Here is a 12,298-nt window from a genome sequence, read left to right as displayed (position 1 = left end):
GAAGTCTTATATGTCTATAAATAGATCATTTGAGAGCTTCACATTTACAACACCAAGAGCATACAACATTCATTCAAAGCTTTCATTCTCTCTTCTCTAAGCATTGAGCCTTAATCCTTGTTCATTTTAAGAGATATAGTTTGCACTGTATTGTTCTTATTTCACTCATTGAGGAGTGTTTTCTGATAACCTACCCACTATCAGCTCTTGTATCAGAAAAAGGGTGTGTATAACCCTTGTGTGTGTAGAAAGTATTCTACACGGAGAATAGTTGAATCACCACGTGTAAGGTGATTGCAACTGTAGAGGGTGTTCTACACGGATCCTTTGTAGCGGTGTTATTCAAAGGTGTAATAGGTTTCTATCTCCACCTGAAAGAGGTTGAATAGTGAATTTGGAAATACTCAAGGGGTAGCTTGAGGCGAGGACGTAGGCAGTGGGGCCGAACCTCGTTAACATACTGAGTTTGCTTCTCTCTTACCCTTACTCTTTATATTTATTGTTATTTCATATTTTGTTTATATTTTATATTATATATTTGATTTATAATTGTTATTTTTTTTAATACAAATCAATTCACCCCCCCTCTTGTGTTAGTCATCTGGGCAACAAAAACCTACTAGAGTTCAAAGAATAAATATTGATGAGAGGGAGGGGAAAAAACAGAGGAAAGAAGAAGAAAATTAGGAGAAAATAAAAGAAGTTAGGATTTTAGTAATTCACTAGGCATCGTTTGGGAAATGTGATAAGATGAAAAATTTGTAAATAGTAATTAAATATTTTATGAATAGTAATAAAATAATTTGAGTTAAAATATTTGATTGGATTTTGATAAAAGATAGAGAAAAAGTTGAATAAAAATATTATAAAATTAAAATATAATTTTCTAATATAATTTTTATTTTAAAATTTGAAAAGATTGAATTATTTTTTGTATTTTTTTTATGTTTAGGAAAATCGTAACGATTAAGTAATGGTTAAATAAAAAATAAAAACTTAAAATTAAAAAATATTCATGTTTAAGTAATATTTGAGAAATAGATAAAATAAGATTAATTCTTAAACGATGAAGACACCAAGAGGTCTTTCTTTATTACATATTCGGGTTATCTTAAGGAGATTTGAGTTTTCTCTAATTTGAAAAACAATCTCATTCTCTAAAAATCCTCCTTTTGTCTTCTACACTAGATGATTTGTTATTTTAGACACATGACATGCTTTTATCAGGTGGTAGGCAATTTTAAGGACACATAAATAGTGTGTAATGTAAAAACGTTCAAATAGAACTGTTATTTCCTCAAATACGTAAGGTGCATTTGATTGATAAAAAGTCCAAATCGAAGAAATAATAAGATAAGATAAAAATATAGTCATCTAATTATTTTTTTTTAATTTAAAGATAATTTTAATACTTGACCCAATAACATGAAAATTAGAGGTTTTTGTCTGTGTAAGAAAGAAAGTTGTTGGTTTTTATAATAATTATCTTCTTCTTTTTTTTTTTAATAAAGATGTGATTTTGTTTTTTCTTTTAAAGTTTAATTTATAGGCTAGAAGTGCATGCACTGCATCAATAAAAGAGTAAATTCTACAAGTTAAAAGAGTACCATGTCCTTCGCCATTTCATTCATGGCCAAGATAGTTTCATTAATGAAAGAAGGAAAATTACATCAATATTCAACAAACACGCGTACCAATAGGTACAATAATTGCGCTCTTTTTCATTTGAGAAATTATCTGTAGTCTTCAAGCGGAGTACTGGATATATAAGTCCTTTATTAAATTCAAAAAATATTATTTTGAAATGAATATTTTTATAACGAAAATTCTATATGTAACCATATTTGTGTACTATTTATACACTATACTAATATTATTTGTTGCATTATTTTTTTAATATAAAATAATTATTTTAAACAATCACATCAATAAAATATATAAAGAGTACGTAAAACTGATTATACGTAATAGAATTATTTTTGTAATTTTAAAAAGTTTTAAAAATAAAATTGCCTAAACTTATATTGCAATATCTAAATAGAATATTGTATGTAACATTGCTCTTTTCATTTTTCCCCTTCAAAGTTAACTCTGTTAAGAGTGTGCATCTAGATCCAGATCCAGATCCAGATTTTAAAAATGGAGTGGTTATCCGCCCGAATTAATCTGGATTCAATTCAAATATCCAAATTATAATTTTTTTTGGGCTTAAATCCGGATTGAACCCATAATTTTTTTTTTAAATAAGACTTATAACCTAAAACAATATTTTATAGCACTTTAAAAAAATTAAAAAAAAAACCTGGTATCATCCTTAAATTGCCCAAATTTCTTTAAAAAATAATTTAAACACTTTTTTAAAAAACAATTATAAAAAAAATAAATTAAAGAACAAAATAAATAAAAATATAAAATAAATAATATTGTTGTTAAATCACAATACAAAACATAAATTTATAAGAATAAAATAAATAATAATACATCACAACTAATTAAACTAATACATAGTAATGCAAAATAAATAATATTGTTGAATATTTTCTTGATCATTCTAACATTGAATATTTCTCCTTCCTATCAAGTATCGAGTACTTTCTTCTTAGTACATGAATTTAGATGATTAAAAAAAAAAAAACTATGAGAAAAGTCAAGAAATGAATAAGAGAATCAGAATCATTTAAATCCACCTGCTCTCGAACTACAGTCAGCCTGGTAAAACATTATTGTAACTATGTGATGCTTGCAATCCAAGGTAACAAAAAAAATAAACGCCCTCGATCTATAGTCCTCAATGAGCCAAAAATGACAATCAAATTATACATGGGCCCAAACACATGGCACCATCTTTCAAGATGCTGAGTGATTTGAGAGAGTCACAAGTTACAACCCCCTAGAAGTTGGAAGTCATTTTCACATTATCGAGAGCTTTCCTCCGTTGACCCATCTAGTAATTTCCCACACTGTACAAAAATAGAAAGAACCATAACATAAATATCTCAGATCTATTAAAAAGTTATGAGAAACCCATTAACTTCACACATGGCTAACCCAAAAGAAAGCAATGGCAAAGAAAAAAGGTTGGCCAAAAAAACCTAAATCTGTTAAAAAGTTGAGAGAAACTTAGATCTATGCAAAACAATCTAGTAAAAAAAACCCCAGATCTAGCCAAGACAAATCCAAATATGTGAAAAATAATGAAAACATGACCACTGAGATTTCTATCAACCATTTAAAAATGAACATCTTCCAGTACAAAACGATGTAATAATGTATTATAGACTAGATTATAAGAGCATATGTCCTGGATGAACAAAATCTTAAGGCTTATACAAACCAAACCACATATGCTGATACGCATAGTCAAAATGAGAGAGAGGGAGAAAAAGAGTCATACCATCGATTTTATTTATAATTGAAATTGTCATTGACGGCGACTCAGAATTCGAGTTAAGGTTTCAGTGTGGCAACGAGAGAGAGAGAGAGAGAGAGAGAGAGAGAGATGGGATGAGGGATCTAGGATTTTCTTAGTTCAGAGTTCAGAGCAAGCGAGAGAGAAGAGAGTAATTTTTTTTTCAGAACAAAGAGTGAGCAAGAGAGTAATTGATATTTGATGTAGGCATGCAGCTATAACCTGTCAGCCTAAAACATTTTAAAACATAGTCGATCCGGGCGGATAATTGCTCGGATCCACCCAAATTTTCGAGTTTCGGACCGGATAAAAATAAAAAATCGGTCTAAATGCACAGCCCTAAACTCTATCAAAAAGAAAAAAAAGAAAAAAAAAAGGGCGTAATGTGCATTGGCAATGCCCAAAATTAAAAGCTACAAAGTTACAAATCCTTAAAAAGATGCCATGGTCTTGCCGTTTGTAACTTTGCGTCTGTTGCGTAAAATTAAAGTCGAAGGAATTGATGAACACAGTTTAATGTTTAGAGTGGAAAGGGGACGGCTATGAACTAAATTTAATTCATTTTAAATTAATTATAGATAGAATCTATTACTTTTTAAAATTTTTCATAAAAAAAAAATTAAAACCAACTTAACATATTTTCGTACATTTTAACTTAAAAAGTTAAACACATTTCAATTTAAAAAAGTTAAAATTCATTTTAATGAGACTAATAAAATATTACTATTCACAACTCAACTCGATAGATAATGTTAGGGTGACTATCAATTGTGCACACCAAATATGCACACTAGTACAAATAAATTTTTTTATTTTTCTTTAATCATTTTTTAAATATCCTAAACCATTAAGAAACAAATAAATATATATATAAATTCACTAATAATCACTTTCTTAACAATTAAGAAAAAATAAAAATATATGAGTGGACACATTTAATAGACATATTTAATGATCATTCTATCATTTTTCTAACTTAATTCATTTTAACATTTAAATACAATCTAGTTTAATGGTTTTTCAGCTTCCTCCCCCTAAAAACATTTTTAAAAAATTGATATTAGTTGCAACACTTCATATCTTGAAATATCCCAAACTTTTCATCTTTTATTTTACTTGTTTTGTATTTTTAAAGATCAATCTGTCCATGAGACAAATCTTATATGCCCTCAATCTTGTGCACTAAGGAACTAAGGATTAAGGATTAAGGGTATTTCATAAGAAAAATTTAGTCATCAATTTTATATCATATATCACACATAATTTTTTATTTATTTACTAAATGTGTGGTATATAGATGATGAATAGATGAACTCAATTAATTTAAGAAAAATAAAATCCAAGAAAAATTTTAACAAAATTTAAAAAATGTAAAAATAAGTATGGTATGTACTGTGTAACTATATACCATTATAATAATAATTGTACTCGTAAATAATCACATTTCTCATGGTACAAAACAATTAATTATGTATAAGTTGCAACATAAAATCAAACTTTAGACCACGTACATGTATATATATCCACCATAACCTATAAAAATAAAATAAAAATTAGAAGTTTTCCTTGTGGAAATCAAACTTGGTGGTTGTTTTCCTGGAAAAGTCTTGAGCTAGCCGTCTTAGCTGCCCATCCAGTCCATGTACCCCACAGTAAAACACCCCTGCCACAATTCAAAAACACACAATCAACCTCAACTATAAACGAATACTAAGGTCTGGTTTGGAATCTGGATAGAGAGATGTTTTCATTTCATTCTATCTATCTCGTCTCATCTCATCTCATTTTATATTCTTAACATGATAGATTTTGATCCGTAAATGTTAATTTTTTTTTATTATCGATTCATTTAATCGAGTTGAATATTAAAAATCAAGGCTAGGTGGCTTACCAACTCGTTCATTGTCGTGCTTGAGGGCTACATGCTTGAAAACGTTACGCCAATTCGGCCTGGCAAAATGTGTCTTAACCCTTGTCCCCGACACAATATCCACACCACTCTTAGCATGTTGCAGCGACTGAAGCATGGTGATCAAAGCAGATCGAGCATCTCCTTCTTCATAGACACTTGTGCAGTAGTTGTGAAGTTCTATCACTCCGTCCCTATCATTTTCAGCTACCTCATCCATCACACCCTTGAACCATTCAAACGACCCTTGCTCTCGAGTGACCCAATAAAAGTAGGCTCTTTTTGTGGCGAAATGTCTCCTTTGCTCATTCTTTGCGCCACTCTCTGCCAACCCTTCTTCTATCTCCTTCTGTTGCTTGATGTTATTCAGCACATCTTTAATTATGCTGATTATTGGGGTGGCGCCGATGCCAAGCCCGACAAGAAGGAGTACGTCGTAATTTTTGTAATCTTGCGACGGAGCTCCGTAGGGGCCGTCAATTAAGAGTCTTGGCATCCTGGTAAGTACATGTTCCAACAAAACAATGCATTAATCAAACAAAAAGTAAACCTTTAAAACTCAGTCTTCTAAGTTTTATTCTTCAAGGAGACCGTTTGTTCACAAGAATGAGTAAAACTAGATGTAGCATTTCCCATAAATCACCTTGGTTTTGCAGTGTTAGCTCTTAGAAGGCCACTTTGGTCACCAGAAGGAGGCTGACATACCTATATTAATCACATGTAATATTTCCATTAGAGAGATTAAAGAAATAAAATGCTTATGCTTATAAAACAAAATTTTATTTAAAGAAGAGTATTAATGATGTTAATTGGTGCAAGTTATGAAAAATCATACCTTAGAGAAAATGACTTTGAGTTTTGATGTCCAGTCACCTAAGGTGCGTATGTGGATGCTAAGATAATCGTCCCCGGGAGCAGAAGTAATCGAAAATGGATGCCTGAGATGCAACACATTGTCGTTATCAATAAAATAACAATAATAATAATAATAATAATAATAATAATCGCAATAATAATAATACAAAATTATTTGTACAATTCTAGAGTGTATAATCCTCACACTTTTTAAAAAAAAAAAAGTGGATAAATCTAAAACTCACATTAAAAATGAGCCCGACTATTTTTTAGAAAGAATGCTCGAAACTTGCACGTGAGTTTATATATAACTGTATCTAGCATTACTATGTAGTAATAATAATAAGAGTTAGTGATATTCAATATTCAAATTTCAAATTACCATTGGAAGGGAGAGACTTCCGAGCAGTTCACAAATATATACTGCCCGCTAGTGTATTTAAACCCTTGAGGTTTAGACATCTGAAGAGCCAAAACATTTCCAGGGTACACTGCAACCTGAAAAATTCAACACAAGATTAATTAATTCCTTGAATATTTAGCCATAAATCTTTTTTTTTTTTTAATTTTCTTTCTGCTTGTGATTTTGAAGTATACCTTTAATATTCGCACGGTTTTATAGCCGGACCTAAATGCACGAATCAGGCGCTCACATGCATATAGCAAAACTGGAACAGCCAAATACATCCATGTCTGTGACAATGTAGCACAAAAAAAAGTTAGGAAAATGATCCTACAGCCTGGGTAACAACTCTGTTCTTGGCTATTCATAGATCGGAATCAAACGATACCGATTTGGGATCGTTTGATTCTTGGCGTTAATTAGTCACCTATAAGATAGAATATAAATTTATTAAACTTTTTAAATAAGTGGTGATTTACAATAATGCATGATACTTGTTTTTTTAACAGAGTTGCAACCCTGCCTAGATCAAACACCAAAAAATTAATGTTGCCTATTTCCAAACAGAAACAAGATTTTGAGTTGCTTACCGTCTTTTTGTACCAGTCCTTGGAGAGGTAGAGGAAGTATCCATGAATTATGAACAGAACATAGACAATAACGAATAAGTGGTGGGAATACCAAAAGGCATTGAACCCTGTGAACTTCTTAAGGGTTTTAGGAAGGTTGAGCAGACTCCGGCGGAACCATGGTTGGGCTAATGTGTATGCTATGGCCATAAGCACCACCATGACCACGCCGGTCCAACCCTCGGTTCCTTTCACGAACCACCAGTAATTATCCGGCCGCTCATCACCAAAATATGGCTCCATTGGCTCGTATTCATCATCCGTCGCATGTAACAGCCTAGGGAAGTCACATGTTAGATGTGCACCAGCATGTAACCCCACTCCGATTGCAATTCCAAAAGCAATTACCTAAAGAATTTGATTCAACAATGAACAAAAATCACAACTCAGCATGCATAAACTACAGTACTTTTGATTCACATTAAGTTAAGCAACAAATTTTCAGTAAGTAAGCACCTTATGGAAATTAATATTGTCATCAAAAGGAACAGCCACTCCCAACTTCGTCTTGGTTCTGAGCCAAGTAATGGTATTTCTGCACACTGGTAGAAGAATTAGGGCCATGTTGAACTTAAGGGTCTCGGCTGCACCCTTAGCAGTTGTGACACAATAGCCCATGACATCAAACACAGCCCTATGTTTATACTGTATGAATTTCCAAGTGAAAAGGCCTGCACAGATCGAAAGCCACAGCGCCATGACCCAAACCCGCTTCCAATTGTCCTCGACGAAGTACCGGAACCCCCTGTAGCACCGCTTGATGGGGTTGTACTCTTTGGTCGGGACTAGCTTTTGGCTCAGTAGCCGGCTTAGAACCCGGCTATCGCCTGCTAGGTTGGTTGATTTGTATGGTGCTTGGAGAAGTAGCATTTCCAAGTTGAACAACTGCAAGATGCAAAACTTTGATTAGTTTCGGCATGGCCCATGGGATACTAAACTGTATATTGGGCCATTTTAGAGGGTGAGCTAAGTCCATCTGTTTGAAATTTGAGTAGGCAACTATGGCCCATATATTTCTAAATTGGTGGACTATTTTTGAGCCGGCAGGCAAATGTGGGCTGAACAGACAAATCCGGCCTGATATTAAAAAAATATTTATCTCCTGATAATTTTTATTATAACCGTAATTAGCTCTATAAAAAGTAGTGTTTAACGTGTTAATTATTTGTAAGTAGCTGAATTTACATGCATTGAAAAAAAATAAAATGAAGAAGTTAAAAAAAATATACAAACCTCAACGTGTCCGAGGTTGTCTGGATCCAGCTCTTCCATGATCATAGCAGCATACTCTTGTGCACGTTCTTGGATTTTTGACAACTTATTTGCTGAAGCACTCAAGGCAATAATCTGAAACATTTAAATTAAATTAACGAAGTACTCTATTTAATTAAACGATGAATTTTCACTTAATTTCATTTATAAATTTTACAAGTAATATTACATATAATCGTTTTAACGAAATACTCTATTACATACAATCGTTTAAAAAAAAAAATTAATATTAAATTTTTTTATACATTTTATATTTATTTATTTATTTCAAAATAAATAACTTTATATTCACAATTAAAAATATCATTTATGAAATTTTACCTCTTGCACCTCTTCTTGGGTAATCCTCCCATCTGCATCTTTGTCCACCCTGCAATATTAATGGGAATTTGTTTTACACAGAAAATATGATAAAAATGTAATTTAGTTTTTTTTAAAAAAAGAGGGTCCCTCATTCAGATCTGAATGATTTACTCACCACATGTTTTTGTCCGATTGTTAATTATTTTGTACAAATAAGTCAAAGCCATCCTCAACTTCAACTTTTCCTTTTAGGCTTTTGGCGCCAACCCTAACTACCTTTGTCCAGATTTCCAGCGGAAAACAACATTATTAAACTGCTAAGAGCATTGTTATTAAATTATGTATATGTAAAAGAAATTTTTAATAAATATAAAATAAATTTAAATATTAACTATTTTATTTATATAAATTTCTATATTGAAATAATTATTTTTTATTATATAATAATAAAATAATATAAATTGAATTTGACTTTAATTATTTATATCAAATTTTTATATTAGATTATCTATTTATTTATTATATAATAATAAATATTTAATAAATTAATAAATATTTAATTTTTTTAATTATTATTTTATTTTATTTTATCATATTTTACTATTTTACATGTTATATGTTAATTAGTAATCCTATTCTAATTAAATTATGGATTAAAAAAATAAAGATTTAAAAAATAATAACTATCAAATGAGAGAGATTTAAAAAATAATAAAATAAAAATTTACTTGTAGAATAGTAACTATTAGATTTGATTTTACCTACTATAGCTAAAAGCTAAGAAATTTGATTATAGATAATCCATTGCAAGTGATTTTTATGTCTAATAGGTAAAAAAAGGGCTTTAGTTTTGGATATAGATAATCCAATGAGAGTGCTTTAAAGCATAGTTTAAATAAAGATTAATAATATAAATATTGCGTAGTTATTTTAAAAAAGAATAATATCTATTATTAAAAAACTAATTTTTTTTAATATAGATCTTATACTTTTTTTAAAATAATTACACGACACTAAATATCATTTCTCTTAAATAAACAATAAACTTTCCAATACTTTTGTCACTTTCACTGAAAACTCCATAATATATTATTTAAATTGTCATGTACTCAAATGGATAATGTAAAGAATGTTATCCCCCATTAGGTCACGCATGCAAGGGTGGAAATGATCATTATTTCAAGACACACACACACTATATATATATATATATATAATATAATTTGCATGAATGATGGTGAAAGAATGAGATATTGCATAAAAATCTTACATGTCAAAGAAGGTTTGTAGCCTCGAATCAAAGCTCTGATCAGTAATTTGTTCCCAGAATCCATGCAACTCATCCACAGTTATGGAAGCTGATGTTATTCCTCTCCGACGAGCTAATGCATCAAATAATTCGCCTGCAAACTCGCTTGTCTCCTTCATCCCTAATCATACGGAAGCTGTCTATATTAGATATATAAAAAAAAATACTATTTATCATTTTTTTGACTATTATTCTTTTTTCATTATAATTATCTTGATGTATCATGTGATGATGTCAAATAATTAATAGATAAGTAAAATATAATAACTATATAAGAAGTATTACACAACGAAATGTCACAAAAATAAATTTACAGATTAATATTATTTTATATTTATTTTATAATAAAAATAATTTTAGAGTTGGGATAGAATTTTTAAAACCCAAGGCATTTCTTTAAACTAGCATTTCTTCAACTATATTTTCACATTCTAAATGAGTTGTAAGTCTGTCTTTTCAGAGTTGGGCTAATTTTCAAAAGTTTTATTTATTTTTCAACCAAAAAGAACACACTTCAAAAGTTGCTTTAGCTATGTGTCTACCCTTGTCTCTTACTGTCTTGCATCAAAGTTCAAACAGCAACCAAAATTACAGCGTACCTATACATTGGCCAAACTGAGATTTGGGAAGCATCCCATTAACAGCCAATTCATTAAAGCGAGCTTCAACCTCGGTCCAGCCTTCACTTCCCACATTCTTTGTCATAAACTTGAGGCCTTTGAGGGCACGAGCTGCCCCGGATTTAGTTCTGTCAAATTTATCAAACCTCTTGGAAGATGTCATCCGCTTTAGCTCCTGAGAGACTTGCTTTAGTTTGAAGGAGAGCTGGGAACCAAACGAATGTCTTTTCTCAAGCTGGCTGGCTAAGTATGCAGTCTCCGAGTCGCCTCCCCTGATGTTCTGTACTGAAACCAAGTCATCACGTACGTCCAGTGTGATTTCTACGTAGCATTCGTCTTCGTCTTTGAATCTTGCACTCTTCTTGCTGCTGTTTCTTTTGCCGGAGATTAGCGGACCACTTAAGGGACCGCTATAGCCAACTCGACTAGTAGTACTGCCGCCGCTTTCCGACTCAGAAAATGAATCCTTCTGCTTTTCTTGAATCTCCATTTTTGTTGTGAATTCTGTACTCTCTTGGGTTGCCTTCGTGAAGTTGGCCTTGAACTGTTGATGATCTGGGAAGAAAATTAGTAAGAGATCAGGAAGGCAAATCGTATGGATAGTGATACCAGGTGAAGAATTTATGAAAAGAAAAATATTGAAAACTCTAAGAGTTAGACAGATAATGATGAGCTAGAATAAATCATAAACGCACAGAATTTGAAAACGTTTTCCCGGAAAGCTGGATGTGCCAAAGACTTGATCGTTACCAGGTAAATGTTTTAGAGAGTTCGATCTAATGGCTGGAATATGATTGTCTGGTCTGCAACTTTGGAAGAAAATTGAGAAAGATGGGTAAGAAATTGTGGATGGATGGGGAAGATTTTATATTGGTGAGGAGGAGGAGGAGAAGGTCAAAAAGATGAGAGAAACCAAGGGGCGCATTTGGGTTGTGCGAGTGTTAGTTGAATGGGAGTGGTTAGGGTAGAAACCACTTCAAATGTTCAAAACAGAACAACGACCCATGATATTCATGTTTGAGATCTAGAATTGCCAGTACTAACCTTCGAGATGTCTTGTCTACCATTCGTATTATTGCTTTAATAATTATTTGAAACCTGTTGCAACTTTTACAGTGGAGTAAGACTATTCATTAATTGTTGAAAAAACAAAAAAAAGGAAAATGATAAAGCTGCCGAGGATGTGTATTGAGATCAGTTTCTACCGAATTTTGTTTGTTTGTTTGGTTTTTTTTTTTCAGTTAACGGTTAAGAAATATTTTTTATTGAGTTTGAGATTTTTTAAAAATGTTTAAAGAAATTGAAGGAATGATTGAAAAAATAGATAAAAAACAAAGTGCACAACTCGAGTAATGATATACACACAATACATTTTTATAATATATTTCACAATAATATTATAAGATGAGGTTATTTTTATAAGATGTTTTACAAAAATATCCTTCATTTAAAATATAATTATGTAAAGTGTTGTAAAAAATATTGTGTATAAATCATTTTCCTATTGAAAAAGTTTATTTGAAGGATGTAACTAGAGATTAATCAATAAATTACACTATCAAATGATTAAAAATTATTTATTTTTTTCT

At 31.1% G+C, this 12,298-nt stretch overlaps 1 protein-coding gene across 2 annotated transcripts; it reads right to left on the bottom strand.

Annotated features, from left to right (window-relative positions):
- Nucleotides 1-4,852: 4,852 nt before the first annotated feature.
- On the bottom strand, nucleotides 4,853-11,701 carry LOC122317352 (respiratory burst oxidase homolog protein B). 2 transcript variants are annotated; one of them, XM_043134389.1, is made up of 13 exons: nucleotides 11,405-11,701; nucleotides 10,689-11,264; nucleotides 10,051-10,210; nucleotides 8,799-8,847; nucleotides 8,439-8,552; nucleotides 7,662-8,090; nucleotides 7,167-7,553; nucleotides 6,771-6,866; nucleotides 6,556-6,671; nucleotides 6,154-6,256; nucleotides 5,962-6,023; nucleotides 5,301-5,815; nucleotides 4,853-5,072 (listed from the first exon to the last, which is right to left on the bottom strand). In XM_043134389.1, the coding sequence occupies exons 2-13, from the start codon at nucleotides 11,197-11,199 to the stop codon at nucleotides 4,963-4,965; spliced, it is 2,652 nt and encodes an 883-aa protein (XP_042990323.1). In that variant the 5' UTR covers nucleotides 11,200-11,264; nucleotides 11,405-11,701; the 3' UTR covers nucleotides 4,853-4,962. The 2 variants fall into 2 exon arrangements, with proteins under 2 accessions (XP_042990323.1, XP_042990322.1); XM_043134388.1 differs by having other exon boundaries at nucleotides 11,460-11,701.
- Nucleotides 11,702-12,298: the final 597 nt, after the last annotated feature.

Source organism: Carya illinoinensis, chromosome 7, assembly GCF_018687715.1.
Source record: "Carya illinoinensis cultivar Pawnee chromosome 7, C.illinoinensisPawnee_v1, whole genome shotgun sequence".
NCBI classification, from domain to species: Eukaryota; Viridiplantae; Streptophyta; class Magnoliopsida; order Fagales; family Juglandaceae; genus Carya; species Carya illinoinensis.
The sequence above is the reverse complement of the archived record's forward strand: the minus strand, read 5'-3'. Positions and strand labels throughout refer to the sequence as shown.